At 30.6% G+C, this 21,620-nt stretch overlaps 1 protein-coding gene across 3 annotated transcripts in view; it reads right to left on the reverse strand.

The window, feature by feature from the left end:
• Window positions 1-10,574: 10,574 nt before the first annotated feature.
• Window positions 10,575-21,620, reverse strand: part of LOC142324552 (putative odorant-binding protein A5) — a 36,676-nt gene continuing 25,630 nt past the window's right edge. For 2 of the 3 annotated variants that reach the window (XM_075365389.1, XM_075365390.1), the window contains 2 exons: window positions 12,344-12,422; window positions 10,575-10,930 (listed from right to left, as the gene is read on the reverse strand). In XM_075365389.1, the coding sequence (XP_075221504.1) occupies window positions 10,771-10,930; window positions 12,344-12,422 (239 nt within the window). In that variant the 3' untranslated portion in view covers window positions 10,575-10,770. The remainder of the gene's footprint in view (window positions 10,931-12,343; window positions 12,423-21,620) is intronic. The other variant, XM_075365391.1, reaches the window with a different exon arrangement.

Below are 21,620 nucleotides of genomic sequence, written 5' to 3' on the forward strand. Positions count from 1 at the left end.
ATTCGATGTTATCAAATGTTTTACATCTTCTAAAGGCCGTTCGTTTATATTCAAATATTTTAGTTTTCTGTAGTGTTTCATCTATTTATGCCATTTGACACATGACATATAGTAAATTAATTTTTTTAATTTAGATTATAATTAATGTAATATCTAAGTATGATTTTATTTTGATTTTAGCACACGTCACAGTTTTCATTTTATGCTGTGTTGTTATATAACTGCGGTTTTAGTTTTTAATTTAATTTTTAATTGTTAATAAATATCATGTCCAGGGGCTGATAACGACACTTCGTTGTGCATCCAGGAAAAGAAATTAAAGAAAAAATTTACAAATATATAATACAAAATCTTAGGCATTAATGACTAAATTTGTTTTAAAATAAATCTTTAAATACTTAAAATAAAATATAAATCTAATCAAAATTCTAAGTACTATATGAAGTAAGTGAATAAAAAATTTACTTAACTTGTTCACTTTTGCTAAATTATATTTTTAAATTGAAATGTCTGTTCAAAGAGAGCTGCCTCACTTCTTAAAAATCAACCTTCTTTAAATAAAAAATAGTGACCATGTATTTATTTGTATTGTATATTTCAGGGGCAGCTAAAGACCAAATGTTCACCCGTGCAAGATATTTTTTCTTGTTCCCAACACTGTTATCTCTTTTCCAACATATCCTTCCAACACGAAGAAATAATTAATTCTTAATTTCAGAACAGCAATATTACTTACACATAATAGTTACTTCTTATTTTAGGACAGTAAAAAAATTTATTTTTTCATACACAATTTGGTACTGAATTTTTACTTGTTGAGTACAGAGAAACTTACAAAGTAATCAAATGATGACGATCTTATTTATAGAGTGTGCCCATAGCTATTATCTATAATACTATTGGCAGTTTTTATTCACTTGGTTAATCAATTACTGATATTGGTAAAAAAATTCAGAAAAATAACTTGAACACTTTGGATCTTGAAAATTTATAAATAATAAAATTTACAACTTAATATTAATATAAAATTTTATAATTATTTTAAAAAGTAAAAGTTAACTTACATCTATAATATAATATTATAAAATATTCAAACATATAGTAGGCCAACTTAGAACTACAGTAACAGTTTACGTGCTTTTCTTTCAGCAAAATCTTTGATTATTTCATCTATATTAATCTTTCGGAGAATCTGATATTCTATGGAACTCAACGACAAACCAACCAACTCTTCTTGAGGCATTGTTCATCTTAAGTAGTTCTTAATGAGTTTAAGTTTTGAAAAACTTTGTTCTCCTGAGGCAACAGTGACTGGGAGAGTAGGACAATTCTGAGGGTACATACAAGTTTGAAGTTTTCATTTAAACACTAAGATGTTAAATACCTTAATATTTTCACTGGTCCCCTTAGATAGTCTTTCGGTAAGATGGATATAATGACCAACAATTCTTGGTAGTTGAAAGACGTCTATGTCGGTATGACTTCTGTCCATTAGTGCGATTTGTAAGTCGGCACACTTTTTCAAAAGTAATTCTTTTTCCACACGTCCAGTCATACATGAAACCAAGAATGTATTGTTGATGAAGTTGAGTGAATCTTGCACCCAAAGAAGAAAACGTTCTATCAAGTATGTAGAAAGTAAATGTTCCTCTTGAATGCTTCATTTGAATCAAGATGAGGTTCATCATGAGACTCATAGTCAAACTGTCTTTTTATTTTTCTAGGTCGTAGTTGTGGCTCTCTTTCAAAGGATGGTTCGATCTCTGAAGTCTCAGCAACTTCCCTAGCATCAAGAACTATCTCAAATCCTTTGTCACTTCTCATTTCTTCAAAATAAGTTTTCGCAAGGTCAATGAGTTCTATTTGAAATGTCAAATTGTTGTTTTTGCAACAGTTTACTGATTAGATTAATTCTGAACAGAACCGAATGCCACAACAGAAGACAGCAGACAAACCTGAAATTCTTGATTTTTTTTAGTTAAGCTTAGTGCAGTGTTTTTGCTGTAGGCATCTGTTCTGGAATCACTGGAAAGCTCAAACAAGGCATCATAAACTTCTCCAGCCTGGTATATCAGTGGAGTTATCACATCAATTTGACTCTCCTGGCGAGTTTCACTTAGGGGTTTTATTGTCAAAGAGGTCACATGAATCTTTAACACAAACCATCGTTGGGTTGAAACAGAAAAAAAATTGTATACTTGTACTGTTCTGAAGAAATTTACAGCTTCAGTTCAAGAAAGTGCTGCGTCGTTGAAAACCAAGTTAAGAGCGTGAGCACTGCATGGTACAAAAATGCTTGAGGATTCTATTTTGCACTCCAGCATGTTTCTCCTTCATATTGGTTCCATTATTGTAGTGTTGTCTATGCTTGTTACACAAAGACAAGTTGTAGTATTCTAATTGGTTTAAAATCGTTTCAATAAGAGCCTCCCCAATTGAACATTCCATTGGAACAAAATCCAAGAAATGCACTTGGATGCAAGGTTCTTTTCCTGGTTCACAAGTGACATACTGGACAATCAAAGATAACTGTTCTGTATGGCTGACATCAGGGGTACAAGCCAAAATGATGGAATAATATGTTCATTCTTGCACCTCTTGTGGTATGTATTGTTAGATTCTTAAACTGAGCAGTCCACTTATTTAATTTTCAGCTTTATTTCCCAATATAGTGAACAAACATTTTTTTTGATGACATACACTATAAATGTTCAGCGAGATCACGTCAAACTTCCCAACAATCTCTAACATTTTCAAAAAGTTACTGTTTCTTGCAAACAGTTTGTCCATTTTACCATGAAGTGCAAGATTTTGAGATGCGAGAAATTCTAGCATAACCACTGTATGCTTGAACGCTTTTTTCCATCATTCAGTTTCACTGTCTATGATTCTTTAATTTCCATGTTCGATTGTTTTGCCTAACTGCTGACACTTACTGCACTCAGCCCAAAATTGGAATGGTCTCATATGTCCAAGGACGTTCAGACATGTGATATCTCAGATATGTGTCTCCAATCACAGTTACCAGGTTCTAAAGTTAAAGTTGTTTTACTATTGCCAAAAAGACGGCAGAAAAAGTAGAAAATAATATTTTTTGACACAGTGTAAATTAGCTATCTGCGTTGGGATTACTTCACTGTTGTTTAGGCATCTGCGATAATGAATGGCACTAAATCTGTGATTGTCTATGTTTAAGGGAAAGTCTACATTGGAAATCTGCCCTGGACAACCGCATAACTAGAATCTGTCAAACAATTTCAGTTATGTGGGCTGGTCATTCTCCAGGGTCAAGTTACACGTATAGTTCCTCTTGAGAATTCTGAAAAAAAAAAAAACATTAATTTTGCTGTACATAATTCAGTTATCATGTAAGAGAATGATTTTTTCAGGTACCAAGAAGTTTTTGAAAATTATTTTTATGAAATGAAAACTGCATTAAACATTAAGAAAGTGATATAGCTTAATTCCTTGTTGAAGTTCGATTCTGTTCAAGTTCGAGAAAATATTCAATTCAAAATTTGTATTGAATTTGGATATAAAGTATGCCTTTTAAATTACATATACACGTTTTTAAAAGTACATAAAATTTTATTTCACTATTAACTTTTGAATTTTTTCATATTTGTTTTATTCTTATTATTGAATAATTATTTATTGTAAAAATTCTTTTACAATCAGGGGTTAATAATTATTAATAAAGCAATATATTTAAATTAAAAAAAAAAAAGTTAAAAAAAGGAGATGTCTGAAGCATGATTCGAACCAGTGTCCCTTACCTTGTAAAATCCAAATATTTCATTAATTAAAATTTTATTTGCCTATAACTCTGGAACCAATGAAAGTAAGTACCACATGACATATACGTTGAAAAGCTCTCAACGAGGGCTTATTACTGCAGTTAAAAAAAGTTCAAAATCCATTTTGGGCTTCTTTGGACACTTTTGGTTCAGTCGATTGCAATCAAAAAAGGAGGTGCACAACTAGATGTTACACAGTCCTAAATCCAAAATTTCAAGATCCTACGGCTAATCGTTTCCGAATTACGCGAAATACATACGTGCAGATGTCACACCGAAACTAATCAAAATGGATATTTTCGTTGAAATCTGAAATTATTCGCGACCACAATACTTCCTTTACATCGTACAAGTAAGTAAAAACATAAAATCAGACAGTTCCTCAGAAACACGCTACCTAATCACATAGGCAAAAAGAACTGCCCGAATTACGTCGTCAGCAAAAATACTTCTCCCTATCGAGACACTCAGGAACAAGCGTACAAGTTGTGATAAGACGCCACAGGCAACATAGTGGTCATTTGGGTCGGATCGCAACATTTTAATCAAGACGCCGTATGCAACACTGTTTATTTTTATTTGTCCACTACTACTGTAATTGTAAAAACTTTCAAATTAAGTACGAGTTAATGACAGATTTGGTACAGCGTAACAGTTTTCTTTACAAAATGTAATTCTAAATATAGAATCTGTAAAAGCAACAAAACAACCTGTGAACAGCAGTCAGCAGACGACGCAATAACGAGATAGCAATAAGTGTTGGTTTCTTCTCTTAATGTTTTCAATAGGGCCATATTCTCTTTCATATTGAGTACATTGACATATTTTTTTATTGATTGATTTGTTAGAGGCTGCTAACTGCTACCTTGCTATGCTTGTTAGTTTACAGTATCAGTATGTCAATGTTGGTGTGGTTTTCAATGCTGAAAAAGTATATGTTATCTCTTTTTACAATGTTTTGTTTGTTATGTTTTTTATTTATTAAAACAAAATAATATAATAATAAACCAGATGTCTAATAATTTTTTTTTTTATTCTCATGAACAATTTTTATTACGATTAGAATGAATTTTCAAACTAACAACTTACAAGGAGATTGAAATCTTAATTTTTGTAATAAACTTTTCGTTAGTTTTTAAATACACCCTTACACTTTTATTTGGCAAAAATAACGGTACTTATGTATTAACGCCGAAAATGGGCCGATATAGAGTTTAACATAGTTTCAAACAGTCTCTTTATTAATTTTAATAAATGGTTATTTATATTTATTTATTTTATAAATATAATTTAACCAAACTTAACCTACGCTCGCTAACCTTGACTAATTAACAGGAGTGTTTTGATTATTTAAATAATAAATTATTTATTAAATAAATACTCAAAAAATTACGCTGTTAATTAGTCAAGGTTAGCGAGCGTAGGTTAAGTTTGGTTAAATTATATTTATAAAATAAATAACCATTTATTAAAATTAATAGAGACTGTTCATTTTCCACCGAAATCCGATTGACTACTTTGTTTTTAAATACAGCTGTAGCTGCGGTAGCGTTAATAAAATAACCTCTTCTGTACCTGCGGTAGCGTAAGTACCAAAATAACCTCTAAAATACGATTTCAAAATATTCTGAGCGAGGAGCCCCAGAACCCCTGTTTGTTGAGGGGGTATACCATACCCACCAGACCCCCCGAAAGGCCTAGCCCCTCCTAGACTTTCATCCCATTTACGTCAATGCCTACAATAATAAGAATATACAAATAACTTATCTATTACAAATTTTTAGTATAAGAAATGGATAACTTTACTTACCTGTGTTAAAATGCATAATAGCTCAGAAGATTCTACTGATGCTGATGATATTTCCAAGCGTTTGTCTTGTAATTCTTTATTCCCACATTTTTCCATATCTGCCGATTTTTCTGAGGAGGTACCTGGTTCAGTGCTCACAGTCACAGAAATGAAACGTTTCAATGCCATCGCTTGTTTTCCTCATATTTTCAATTCCTAATTTCCTTTTTCGGTAAAACGATCCAGAATGCTTCTTTTTCTCTGACATTTCTGTCAGAATTTAGAAACGTAAAAACGATGTCATTATATTAATAAACTGCAAAATTACAAGTAAATAAATTTCGTATCTTTGTTGACGTTGTAACCGTAACCACTAACACCGCAAGAACACCAATTAAGACGATATGCGGAACTCTGTTGTTTCCCTTGTCTAATCACTAGTCATGGGCAAGTGGTGAAGCGGTGAGCATGTGACATGTCAACAAACTCTGCCCCTTCTTCTTGGCCTACAAGGAGTTGCCTATTTGGGCGAATCCACTTTCCATTTTTCGGAAGCGCGAGAGAGGCACATCACTTTCTTTTCCTCAATTTTTTTTACTTTTTACTTCATCTATTTTTAGGAAAATATTAAGTATAGGAATCTTGTATTAAAGGAAAGGAAGAAAATTATTTTCTTATGCAGGGGGCAACAACTCTTGTATGTGTGCTAACATTTTATCAAATAAATCGTCATTTTCATGTTGTTTCCTCCACTTAAACAAACATAGATACGATTCGTGTGATTGCGACTTATTCCGTATTCCGCCTGTTACTGTCTGTAGCGTGTAGACACATAACGGAAAAGACCCAAAATCTGCATATTAATCGTACAAATTGTATAATAATTAATATTACTGTGTATTATTAATAGTGCTTGGTACTACTTAATGTACAAAACGCACTCTGTACAAAACACGTTAAATTATTTTATTTATTAGCCTATATTCATATTTAGAGTTTTACAGGATAAATATTTTTCCAAATTTTTTAGTCAATTAATTGTTTTTGTTCTCATCTGGATTTGGCGCCCCGTGTGGCCGCACGGGTCGCACAGATCTAAAGCCGCCCCTGGTATATTTTATACTATTTAAAAAGTCCTATAACACTGAAAATAGAGCATCAGTAGTTCTACAAAATCCTTATAAAGCTTTCTGCATTTTTACTGGGTTGGCACGACCACCCATTTTGCTGTACCAGTTTTATTAAAAATTGTTCTACAAACGTATCTCTGCATAACTTCTTTTGTAAATGAATCTGTATCATTTATGGATGTTACAGACTATATATCTCAGAAGTAGAATCTGTCACCTCATTTCTAATTTGTGAAACTGACAGTCAGTTTATCTACAGAGCATCAGATTAGTTGAGTAACCTGTTTAAAGGGTAAAAGAGGAGTGTTGTTTACAGATGCTGAAAATAATTTCATAGCTGTCGAAAAAAAATTCTAACTGTGATGTACGATCCTATTTTGTAAACTCTTCCACATCTCATATCAATATTTTATGAATTGGTTCTAACAATTTAATTTCATTCAATTTTCATATTTAATAATAAATTAACATTATAGTAATAATAACATTTATTTATACTGAGTACAATTATCTACCCTTCTTAGCTTCATCATGATTAAATTACATGTTAATGTATTTGGATATAACCCATTTTCAAAAATGTTTTTATTTCATTTTTCAGAATGTTTTCATAAATGTACTCAATATAAAAATTATGATGATCTTAACAGAAAAAAAAGCATTTTAATAATAACATTTTTTACACTGTACAGTATGTGATCTACATAATATAAACTTTACTATTATCCAAACTTAGATCTAAAAAGTCTTCAAAGTGTACAGATTAATAAAAAATATTTAAAAACGAAAATTTTAAATAATTAACCAAAGTACATGCACAATAACATAAGAATACAAATATTCTCACTATTAGAGCAATGTCAAGTGGGGCAATTATACACACACAGCAAGATCTGTGAGAGAAGTAGCATAGTTGAAGAGTTAACTTCATGCTAGAAAATAGTGGTGTGTAGTGAGTCTATAATTGAAGTTATGTGCCTTGGATGTAAATTATTAAAACAGAATAATTATTTTAAATTTACGTTATAATTCTAGTTTGATAGCTAGTGTTATTATAAATAATTTATATACACAAGTTCAAAATGTTTAAATGGTGTATATTTAATACAGCAAAATGACAGAAAAGTGTTGCATCTTAGTACAAGGTAAAAATTACTGCATATTTTAATGTTAGCAGTAAACGTTTACAATAAATATTGTTTTAAATTTTATTGTTATTTACATCTTTTATTAATAATAAAAAGATTAATTGTTTTACATGGTTCAACAGTAAAATAGAAATTTATATTATATGAGTTTAAATTAACATGTATTTTGTGTTCATTAAGTGTATATGGATTATAAATAACAAGAATATCTCTTTGTAATGGACCTATAATAGTATTTTTTAAGTATGTTTAATCCTATTTTGAATGTAAAACCCTCTATGTAAATTTCTGATATTAAAACACGTAAGAGGCATCTCATTTGAAGGTTATCTATCATATTGTGGATAAAATTTACTATCAAAATAAAAAATAATAATTTTGATTGAATTTATTGCAAATTATAGTATATAGAATGTTGATGTTACGCATTAGATTAAGTTTTTATGTTCTTAATATCCTATCAAACATTTGTGAAGTCTATTAGTGGATGAATTGGGCCACACATACACACACACACACACATATATATATATATATATATGATGAAGAGGAAGTTGAAGAGGATGAAATGGAAGAAACAATCCTGAGATCTGAATTTATAGAGCATTAAAAGATTTGAATGGCAGAAAGGCTCCTGGAATAGACTGAATTCCTGTAGAATTACTCATTGTGCAGGTGAAGAAGCGATTGATAGATTATACACACTGGTATGTAATATTTATGAAAAAGGGGAAGTTCCGTCAAACTTCAAAAAAAGTGTTATAATCATGATACCAAAGAAAGCAGAAGCAGATAAATGTGAAGAATACAGAACAATTAGTTTAACTAGTCATGCATCAAAAATCTTAACTAGAAGTCCATACAGAAGAATTGAGAGGAGAGTGGCAGAAGTGTTAGGAGAAGACCAATTTGGTTTCAGGAAAAGTAGAAGGACAAGGGAAGCAATTTTAGGCCTCAGATTAATAGTAGAAGGAAGATTAGAGAAAAACAAACCAACATACTTGGCATTTATAGACCTAGAAAAGGCATTCAATAACATAGACTAGAATAAAATGTTCAGCATTTTAAAAATATTAGGATTCAAATACAGAGATAGAAGAACAATTGCTAACATTTACAGGAACCAAACAGCAACAGTAATAATTGAAGAACAGAAGAAAGAAGCCAGTCCGACAAGGATGTTCTCTATCCCCGTTACTTTTAAATCTTTACATAGAACTAGCAGTTAATGATGTTAAAGAACAATTTAGATTCAGAGTACAAGGTGAAAAGATAAAGATGCTATGATTTAAAAAAAAAAATTACTACATCATAGTGATATAGTATGATGATATAGTAATTCTAGCTGAGAGTAAAAAGGATTTAGAAGAAACAATGAATGGCATGGATGAAGTCCTACACAAGAACTACCGCATGAAAATAAACAAGAACAAAACGAAAGTAATGAAATAACAAAGATGGACCACTGAATGTGAAAATAGGAGAAGAAAAGATTATGGAGGTAGAAGAATTTTGTTATTTGGGAAGTAGAATTACTGAAGATGGACAAAGAAGAAGCGATATAAAATGCCGAATAGCACAGGCGAAACGAGCCTTCAGTCAGAAATATAATTTGTTTACACCAAAAATTAATTTAAATGTCAGGAAAAGATTTTTGAAAATATATGTTTGGAGTGCCGCTTTACATGGAAGTGAACTTGGACGATCAGAGTATCTCAGAAGAAAAGATTAGAAGCTTTTGAAATGTGGTGCTATAGGAGAATGTTAAAAATCAGATGGGTAGATAAAGTGACAAATGAAGAAGTGTTGTGGCAAATAGATGAAGAAAGAAGCATTTGGAAAAATATAGCTAGAAGAAGAGACAGACTTATAGGCCACATATTAAGGCATCCTGGAATAGTCACTTTAATATTGGAGGGACAGATAGAAGGAAAAAATTGTGTAGGCAGGCAACGTTTGGAATATGTAAAACAAATTGTTAGGAATATAGGATGTAGGGGGTACACTGAAATGAAATGACTAGATATATATATGCGCGTGCACACACACACACACACAAAACTTTGTAACAATTTAAGTAATTCATCATCATACTGACCACTGTGCCAAATAACAACAATAGTAACAGAAAAAAATAACAACAGAAATAACACAGTAACAGAACCTAAAAAACTAATACCAAAACTTTACTTTCACAGGATCTCGCACCATCAGTCTGTACAAAATTCCAAAATTACATCAAATAAAAATAAAAAATAAATAAAAACTAAAAATTTAGAAAACATAAACCCTAATAACCACAAAACTTGAACGACACAACTCAATATCAACTGGAATGATAATCAATCCAGTTATTTCAGTCATTTAGTATTTCAGATTATCATTACAGTTGATATTGAGTTCTGTTGTTCAAGTTTTGTGGCTATAAGGGTGTATGTTTTCTAAATTTTTAGTTTTTATTTATTTATTTTTTGATTTTGTTTGATGTAATTTTGGAATTTTCTACCAACTGATGATGCGGGATCCTGTGAAAGTCGACTTTAGGTATTAATTTTTTAGGTTCTCTTACTGTGTTGGTGGTTATTTTGTTATTATTTGATATATATATATATATCAAATATATATACATACATACACACATACACAGGGAGGGAGAGAGAGAGAAACTGAGAAAAAGTGAAATAATTCTGTTTATTTATTTGTATGAAGCTTTAAATCTAGTTACTTTTATATTAAAGAATTCAATATTTTACTTACTGTATAATTTATACGTACATACAGAAGCATCTAATGATTTGATTTTTTTGATGAAACATGAAAATGCACACTCTTTCTAGAAACAATCATAATAAAAGTATTTAATAAATAATTAATTTTTTTAAATTTTGAAAGCCTTCATAAAATATTTAAAAAGTTGCTATATCATAATCCTCACGAAGACCTGCATATCTTTGATCAACCCATTTTTCCCATTGTGATACAAAGTAGTTTGATGCAACTGGTTCTCTTAATTTGTATTTTTTTGCAAATTCCAAATAATTAAAATTTTTACGAATAGTAAAGTTTCTGAAACAAAAAAAATAAAAGAAAAAACATAGTTACCAATAGATTGATTATATGGCAAAATAAACTTCCTATACATTAATTTCTAAAATTAAGGAAAATTATTTTTCAATTAAGGTTTATTAAAAAAAACTTTCAATCTCCTATTTTCCACATCATAATTTTCTGGGGTAACTCAAGCCCGATCAGAATTTTATCTGGATTAAATATTACGATTCCTTAAGGATAGGAGGAAAGAACTTCATAGACTTGAATGTAATTTACTTTATGCTGCTCTCTTTTACTTTAAACTTTTAGTGATTATTTCCTAATATGAATAAAATTATTCAATTAAAAAATGATTTTATGGCAAAAATGTTTTGATTAGTCACAGCATAACCCAAAAATATAAATTCAGTCATAATTTTCTGTCAGAAATAAAATTATTGGCTTAAATGACAATTTTTTTTTAGTTGGTCCTTTAATGTTTTTTTTAAGTCAGGTGTGAGTCAGGTACTGCCTAACCCATTATACTGATGTCCCAGGGGTCGCATGTAGCAGTAACGACTCTGATACTCTTACCTACAGGACAATTTCTGCCAAGGGTCAAAGAGACAGGCTCACATTGAGCGGTGCAAAACTTCAGCAAAGCAAGCTCATATCAGCTCACTCCAACCCGGTTCCCACTATCAAGAGGGGGATATGCACTCCACTCAATGATGAAAAAAAACAACAGACCATGGTCATACGTCCTGCACTACTGCAGGCAGCACAACCATGACTAGCTTGGGACCGCCAATCCAGTATTCCACAGGGGAGTTCCTGAGCAATACCACTGTCCTGATGGCCGACATAAGTGAAAGTGCAGAAGTACAATCTTGTTGCCTGCCCCAAATGTGTATGTAACTGCATGGATGTGAGGTTGGATTTTGACCAGGACATTATTATTTTTATTATTATTATCAATTTCTTCTTAAAACTTGTCTTTTGTGGGGCTGAGTTAAAAAATATGCTAGAGAACTGAATTTATTTATAGCCATTTTTAATTCTTGAAGAGAAAATATAATTGAATTTGATTGATAAATCAACTAATATGGTCCAAAATTTTTAAATCTCTAACATGATTAATTATTAATTAACATTTTTTGAAACATTTTAAAATATTAATTTATAATTTTTTTTTTACCAATTCAGATGCAAAGTACATGAATGATGCTAATTTATTCTCCACTATAAACCATAAAGACTAACAACTGGACATGCTACAGGTAAGCAGTTGTCATTTATACTAACTAAATCAACTTATGTATAAAATAAATGCAATCCAACGCAGACTGTGAAAGCTTGAAACTCAAGGAATTAGATTTTCAACTATAAATAATATTTTACAGATTAATATGGCAATATTACATACAAAATTATTTTTTCTGTACTCACGTTTTTGAAATGTATATATCTTTTCTGAAATTTATTTTATTTTTCTGCATAAATATTAATACAACATAGCGATGAATGCCTGGAAAAAATTATTACTTTACAGTTAATTTTTTCATTTAATATCTTTATGTATTTATCCTAACATTATTTCATGTGTTTACACTTTGAATAATTAATATGAACAGTGATCACATCAATCCTTTATCCTTATAATTAATTGTACTCTTTCCTGCCTGACATGATCTATGTAATGTATTATTATGTATAGATTAGAATAAAATATCTATTTATTTATTTTAATATTATATGTCATTTGTTTATTGCATTACAATAAAAAGCTGTGAATGCAAAAGGAGAGAAGAAAACTAAATTACAAGTTATGAAAATTAAATTTCTTATCCGTATGAAAGGCAAAGTAAAGAGAGATTGTTTGAAGAATACAAAAATAATCTCTTTCAAAAATTAACAAAGTATTAGACAGGATAGGAAGAGCAAGACTAAGGCAGTCTCGACATGTCATGAGGAAAGAAAAAAACAGTACCAAGTCAGAAGATAAATGGGAAAAGAGACCAAAGGGAAGGTTTCTAGTAAGTTAAAATTTATTATGAATAAGTGTGTAGAAATGGAAATGAAAATTGAGAAGAAATGGTGGAGGGATAGAAAAAGATAATTACTTACAATTCACTGCCCAATGAAGAATATGTATGGGTAAGAGAAGATTCTATGTTTTACTAATCTTAAAGATGAAGTTATTTTGTATGAACTTAATAAACATGCACACACAAATCTGAATAAAATACATTGCAAATCATTGAACGCCGGTACCATTTTTCTGCAGTTTGCTTTGCATAAAAGATTTTTCTAAATTGTCAGTCTCATTTTTGATTTATTGTTACATATATTTTTTCAATTTTTATTTAATTTTTTAATTTCCATTTATTTTAAAATTATAAAAATGTAAGCAATCTACTTTAAAATTATTTTTAGAAATTGCTCTTTCAAAGTATCTTCTGGTTTTTAATTATGCATTTTGCAGCTCCATCTTCAGTGTAATTACTGGGACTGTTGATAATCCTGTCAGAACGGCATCCCATTCGTAAAAAGATAGTGAGACTCATATAATTAATCAGATATACTTGTGTTTCTTTTCATATGTGCATGAACGTTGTTTTGCAAGATTACATTTTTCATTGTAAATTTTTTACTAATCAAGGGTGTTAGAGCTTGTTGTTAGTTTCTATGAGTATATGTAAAACTTTCATTTGTGCTTGTTTTTGTATGTGTCCTGTTAATTTAAGGTTATTATTGAAGTTACTGTCTTATTTGTACAGCCTGTATATCTGCAGGTGAATTTTATCCACTTTGAACAGTGTTGTATTCAGTATGATCAGTGCAGTTCAGTTCGAATATTCCTGGTCTACTGTATTTGTCACGTGTATTCATTAAAAATAGGACAACTATGTAATGGCAATAACAAGAACATTTGAATTTTATGCAAGTACTTAAATAAAATTTCATTTCTCTGATTAGATTGTGGAAATTTAATATCTAATTCAAACAATAAATCTAACACCATATCGGCAGTTATCAAAAGTGAAAGCAGATTTGAAAGTAAAGCAGGTCAGTTAAGCTCACCAAAAATAAAAGAAACTCGACTTCTGTTATATCATCCAATAATCGGGTAGCAGAAAAATTTATTTTCCAATATTTAAAACAATAATATTGATCCATTTCAAACAAAGCCATTCTTTGAACAGTTTTGTTCATGAATCTGTGTTTTTATTTTCTCTTAATATCCAGCAAGTTCAAACTTGTAGTTTAGATATAAAAAGTAAAAATATTCTGTGAGTATTTATGACATTTCTGCTAATATTTTATACGAAGTCATATGCTTTTGTTATCTCCCTTATAAGTTTAATAAATGTATCTCTTAGCAAAGTCTTCCTAGCTGCCTTAAGACTTCTTTTGTTATTCCTCTCCTTAAGAAAGGTTCGACACTTAATTCACCAAATTATAAGCCAATTTAGTTATTGTCCATATTTTCTGAAGTATTTGAAAATAAATGATGAAAAATTCACTTTTAACTTTTTTTTGAAAAGCATACTTATTAACAAATTTTGAGCATGGTTTTATGAAGAAATTTAGTGTAATATAGTGGAAAATAGTATTGCCTGAATAATCTGAGATTAATTTATATCAGTGAACTGAAATGATGCTTAATGGTCTAATATATAATATTTAAAGTTCACTTCAATGAATATTTACAGGGGCTATCTTGAAAATAATGACCATTTTGTAATTTCTTTAGCTTTGACTGACTTCATAAATGGATTATCAGTACCAATGAATGACTCATGGAACATTACAGTTGTTTTTTTGTAATCTTTTGAAGTCTCATGATAATGTTGATGCTGCTGCATTGACAATTATCACTGATTTGTTTGTTAAACTGATTTACGGATTACCAAACTAGTAAGTAGTAAATAGAGGGCCAGTACAGTAAGAAATGACTAACACTTTGCAATCTTTTGCCGTAATATACTCGATATTCTGAAATTCACGTCAAGTCCAGCGGCGTAAATCACTCGATATTATATAATTTACGTAGCAGTCCAATGTCGTGCAACCTGACATGATGTTTAGACGTCAGTAAATCTTGAACCGAGCACCGCTCGACATTTGGATAGTTCTCGGTCGACGCCGCATTCTATTTAGTTTAGCATCAGCTGTTTAATCTGAATTTGTTGTTAGTAAACGACACAAATAAATAGTAAACGACGCAAATACAATAACATGTCTAGTAGCTGTGTTCTGACATCATCGTCTTAATTGTAAATAAACAAGTTAAGGTACGGAAGATGGCTGGAAGTTCTCGTAATTGAGAACTTCCAGCCATCTTCCGTGATTTCGAAATGGAAAATGTTATGATTGAGTTTTCTAATGACGTTTTGAAAAGTCTATTTAATGATGATAGTGACTGTGATCCAACAGTTAATGAAAATACTCTTGATTCGCCTTCAGGATCAGAAAGTGATACTGAATTTCAGGCCAGTGGTCTGCCTGAAAGTGTCTTTATTAGATATTAACGTAATACCGATAATTTTGATAATCAACTTAACTTCGGGAAATGGGCCATTCAATGATACTTGTTATAATGCGTTGAGGGAAAAATACGATTGTTTGTGATTTTTTTCAATTTTATTATACTATTTTTTTTAAATTTTACTTACTAACAATTAAAATAAAATAATTTTGTAAGTATGAAAATAAATCTATTAACTTAAAAAGAAACTTCTAAGTGTCATAGTGTAATAAAATAAATGTTGAGAATTGCAGAGAAGTTAAATTTCGGCCAAGACAGAAATATAAGATTTCCTTGCTATAAAAATTGGACCTGGCTGGGATATCAGTGAAAAAAAAATTGAAAAGATTGACTCAAGGCTAGTTGGTCATTTATTATAAAAGGACTGCAAAGGGTTAAAGCACGATTCCTTTAGAAAGAATATTAATAGTGAAGTGAATCACAGAACTCCATTGAATTTTTTAATGTATAATAGCAATGTGCCCTGAGATGTCAATCTCAGTAAATATATTTTACTACTTTTTAAATAAAACTTTAGTGCTGATTAAAAATGTTACTTGAATAGAGCTGAAATATTTCTGTAGATATTAAATTGTGGTTTACCAGAAATTTTTGTCATTGAATGATTAAAAAAACATAAGTTATCTGCTTTAAGTTAAAAAGTGCTTTCTAAATGTTGGTCGTCTATCCTATATTTCTCAGACTCAGAGTTTTCTAGTTATAAGGATTAACAAGAACTTAAGAGAGGCTTTTAGAGGTTCATGTTGATTATTTTTTAAAGCAAATAAATTTTTTCTACTTCTCAGTTGTTCTTCTAAGTTCTAACTTCTGTATAATAACCTGGAGTACTTCAATAATAAAAGTAATTTGTTTCATAACATCCATGTCCAATCAATCTTATCTTATGATATTATGTTGTTAGGAAGCTCATCAGTTAATAAAAGGGTATTCCCAATTCAAAAGGAATAATTCAAATTATTCTAATAAAATACATAAAAATTCATGCTTATTCTTATTTTAAAAAGTGTTTATTGTACTCAACTTATTTAATTTTAGAGCCTTTAGTCTATATTCATTGCAATACAGAAATAAGAGAAAATATCATTATTAAGTGTGGGTATAATAGTTGAAAACAACCCTGCAAATTCAAAAATATGACTTAGATACTTAGAAGCTCACTATATAACAAGTTATAGTAAGTTGCCGGAAAAGACCAAAGGTGCTTGAATCTAACTGAGGAGATTATAAATGATTCTGCGCTTAAATCTTAAAGGTAATAAGACTGTTTATGGTTTTTTATCTGGGCCTTGATATGATTTTTGTTTGATTGTTAAGTGCAATGTGTTTTATGCATCAATGTATATATTATAATTCTTTATAATGAGGTATCAGTCATATATTTTAGAACTAACTTTAGTGGCATAATTTGCAGGATAAACAAATAAATACAAAAAACATAATTAAATCTTTTTAAAGTTTGCCATGCCTGAGGTACTTAAGATTTACTGGATCATAAATATTTTTGTATCTACAAATTACTGCACCTCCCTGTGGTAATTTATTAATGAGATTTACATTTTAAAATTTAGATGACGATACACTTTCTGGACTTTCAAAATGTGGTATCAACAGCTGAAATTCACTAGCAACAAGTTGGCATGTAGAGTAAAATGATGAATAAAAGAAATTGATGAAAATGGTGTTTTAGTGCTGTAGAATGAATGAGCGTGACAAAGAGCCCATTTTAAACCTTCCTGTCATTTTCAGTGACCTCAGTTATATAAATTCATGATACCATCTTGGATTTGGAATTAATTCGTATGATTGCTTCTAGAGCTGTTTTTGGTAAAACTGACTTCCAAAATTTACTCTTCAACAATTATTTTTTGTGGATAAACAATCGCAGAGGTTTTCACTGAAAAGACTCAAACATTAACAAAAATGGAAGACCACAAACAAATACCAATGAGATCCGATTGAAATGTTTGACACACAGGAGAAGATGATAAATTTCTGAATTGAGTTGTTACTAACAATGAAATATCATACAGCACTAGAGGTGAAACACTAGTTAACTGAATGACAGTATCCTCAGTAGTCTGATAAAGTGAAAGAAACCATCTTAGTTAAATGGCAGGCTGTGAGAGTGAATTTATGTTGAAGCAGGTAAGCAGTCAAAAGATATAGTAAAAAAAAGTAATAATCTTAATACTATTAATATTTTTTATAGAACATATTACAAAAACAAATGAACTTTACTTTCAAGATGATCTTACTAATGAAAAAATAAACATGAATTAATTCAAATACAGCAAAAATATAATATTAATTAAATGTTTCCCCTTCAGTATTTCCATTGAACAAAGGAACTGATGATTCCCAGGTCATGAGTCAGTTTCCCTGTTTCTTCTGATTATATATAGTCTGTATACCACACCAGTTTTATAAATTTTATGCATAAAATATGTTAGACATTTCTTTTGTGAGTATTAGCACATCACCAACATTCACCGATATGTACATCAGTCACATTAAAAAAAATTTATATATGCCTAAACACTAAATTAAATAAATACTCTTTCTTTGTGTAATGAGATTCTGAACAAAAAACTACCATGTCAATAATAGCGCCTTTACCTTCATCCAGAATGTTTTAATTTTGAATCCTGGATAGATTGTTGTTATAAAATATATCTCTTGTCAATGACAACAAATAAAATCATATTAATATCTGTTTAAATAAATAACTGTTACTGGGTATGTAGGTAGAACTACACCCTTAGATATGGATTTTTGAACTGATTATTCAAGAGCCTGAAGTTCTAGTGCAGTCAAATTGAATCAACTGAAATAATAACTGAAGACATAACAAAAAATAAAGTTTAAGCGTTATTAGAGGTTTGTGTAAAACTTTTAATTAAAAAAAAGAATAGTTTTAACTCAAATAATAATTAAAGTACAGAGGAAATTGAGATTTAAATATCACCAATTAGATGTTTTAAAAATCATTTAATTGAACTGGCACTCAGCAAAGTGATAAATAAGAGTAAGATGAACATATAAATATCAAACTTTTTATCACCATCAGTTATTTTTTCTTTTACCTTTATGAAAAATATTCTTAAAACCCATTTTTTTCAATTTTAATAAAAATAATGCGAAAAATGACATGTAAGTGTTATTTTATACATTTTACGGAGAAAGTATTGATGATTGATTCTAATGGAGTAATTCAGTTTTTCTATGATTTTTATGAGTAACACAACAGTCACCAATCAAATACAGTGGCTCTTGATAAAGACATTTTTTGTCATTAGTTTTAAGAATTTTTTATATAAAAATCTTAAAATGTTTAGATTTTAATAATGTAATTACATGTACATGTTTTCCAACATGCAATATAAAACTTTTTCATAGTGTACAACTTAAATTATACATATCAAAATAATCATACTTGCAGTTTTGGAAATCTATATAGTATGCTAGTCTATATTGTTTTATTATTGATATCTAGTTTATTGATTTGCAACAAAAAATTATTATTAATATCTTTTATGTACACATGGAATCACATTTAATCAGTCCATTATCCAAGTTTCTTCGATGGCACTGTTTGGGCCTTGCAGTCCTCCCAGTACTTTATCACATGTTCCAATTTTTGTGCCCTTTCTAGTGTTGAAAATGCACATGTTGTGAATTTTTTCTTGTGAATCGGAAGTAAATGTTTTTGTTCTTGATTTTTTTTTGTTTAATTTTATTTCATCTGTGGTGTCTTCTGGTATAAAGCCGATTTCCTTCAGATCCTCTCTTATTTCTTTCATCCATCTGCATTTCTTGGTGTTTTTTGAGTTAAGATTGTACTGTACTAGCTATTTTAGAAGTCTTGAATCTTGCATCCTCATCTCCAAAGAATCCTAGTCTCCTCTTATTCACAGTATCACTGATGGGTTCTAACTCCTTAGTACACGACTTTGTTGGTCACAATCCACCACTGCCTGTCTTTCTGTTATTTTATTGATGCAGATTCTTACAATTCTTCTTTCGATTTTCTGGAGTCAGTCTGTCTTTGATTGTTCATACAGGTGAAGAGTGTAATCTCTGGTCTCTTTTCATGAGCAGAGATAGCGTTGTATAAAGTCTTTTTCATTGCTATTTTTGAGCTGGTGGTTGAGTGTGTACCTTCCCCAGTTTCATAAAACTGCTGCCTGCGAACTGTTGCAATGGTTTTGCACTCTTATTGTTGAGATGCTTCATACCCTTTTCACAGGGATTCAGAGAATTTGGCGCATGATTTGTTTGAGCACTTGCCTCATCACAGCAAAAAGAGTGGTAACGACTTCTAGTCGCAAGTCCCTGTTACAAGCAAAGAGGCCTTTACCCTTAGTCCTGCTCATGCTCTTTTAGAGTGGGGGCCGTAATCCATAACTGTGTTGATCTTTGATTTCACAGGTGAAGAGAGTGTTTCTGCTGCATAAGTGGCTTGTGGTTTTGTAACTGTTGTAGTGGCTTATTTTTGTGTTTATTGATAGGCATATTTTATTGTAAGTGTATCAGATAATGTTTGAGCTTTAGCTAGTTTGTTTCTTCTTATTTTGATAGAGATTTTTTCATTTAGGTTGTTTATTATTATTTCTCTGAGGTATTTAAATTGGGTTACTATTTTGATTTTATTACCGTTTATGTTAACTTCTTTTAATTGTGTTAGTTTTTGGGGCATAATTTCTGTCTTTTCAAATGAAATTTTGAGGCCCCAATTTTATTTGCAGTGTTTTGAAGTTATAATACCTAATTTAGCGTCGTTGATGTCATTTGCTAGCTGTGCCAAGTTTTCAGCGAAACTAAGACAGTTTGTTTTGATTTTTCACCCTATTTTTACTTTTAGGAGAATTATTTTGAGCCATTCCCTCATTATCATTTCTAGATCGCAATTGAATAATAACAGTGAGAGCCCATTGCCTTGGCACAGTCTTGTTTTGATCTCAAATGGTTCTGAGAGCTTGCCTCTGAATTTTACCTTTGACTTTGTATTTTGTGAGAATCAGTATTATCATGTTTATTAAATTGGTATGTAGTTCGAGGTGTCTTAGAATTTTTGGTAGGGATTCTCTGTGGATGCAGTCTTAAGCTTTCTACAAATGTTATCATCATGTTTGTTTCTTTTCCTGTTGCAACCCATTATTAGCGTGTGACTCATGATCTGGTCTGTACAGCTCCTCCAGGGTCTAAAACCTCCCTGGTATTCCCGTAGTTTTTTCTCAAGTTGTGAACCGATCCTGTTGAGGATGATTCTTGAAAGAATTTTGTATGTTGTATGTAGGAGTGAGATTCCCCAATAATTGTTAGGGTCTGTTTTCTTCCCTTTTTTGTGCAGTTGTCATCTGGTGTTTTGGTAGTTCTTCCTTGATTCAGATGTTGACAAGCTGTTGATGAATTTTGCTGATCTTCTGTGTATTTCCAAATTTCTACAAAAGTCTGATCTTTCACTGCTTTGTATTTCTTCATCTCACTCAGTACTTGGTAGGCTTATTTTAATGTTGTTCAGACTCGGTGCATCTTATTAAAAATTTATTTAAGATGGACTTTAAAATTTAAAGGTCTTTCTGTCAGTTCACACTCAGCTCCTGTCGGATGCATTTGGCTTCTGACAATTCAGCGGCTCTGTACACACTATATAAGCCAAGCCGGCTCTGCACTACAATCAGCAGTCTTCTTCCAGCCTCTTTCCATCAGCCTTCATGGACTCGATGGTTCAAACTTACAAAATATAATATTATATATATTCTTAACAATGTATCGTTTATGAAATCATTAAAAGGCATTTAAATATACTTGTACATAATCGTGTATTATTCATTCAAATATTAAAGGATCATATCTAATTATGAAATATCTATATTTATTTATTATTTGAACCAGCGGTAAATACATAGAGTAATTACCCTAACAAAGGCAGATATTATCTCAACGAATGTGGGAGAGCTTTTCTGGGGGTGTTGTTATTGGGGTGTTGGTGTTGAAGTTTGAGTTCTGCCAGTTCTTCACAATTTAGGAGTTCATTAAAATATTAGCTAGGATTTCTGCGTTGTCTTTATTGTTAAGGGCCAATTTACCATTATCATTCTTTATTAGTGGGGTCGTGGGTTCATATTTTTGGAGCTGATTTCTGAAGGTTTTGTAGTAGTCTCTCGAATGTGT

This window comes from Lycorma delicatula, chromosome 5 (assembly GCF_047948215.1).
Source record: "Lycorma delicatula isolate Av1 chromosome 5, ASM4794821v1, whole genome shotgun sequence".
Lineage (NCBI taxonomy): Eukaryota > Metazoa > Arthropoda > Insecta > Hemiptera > Fulgoridae > Lycorma > Lycorma delicatula.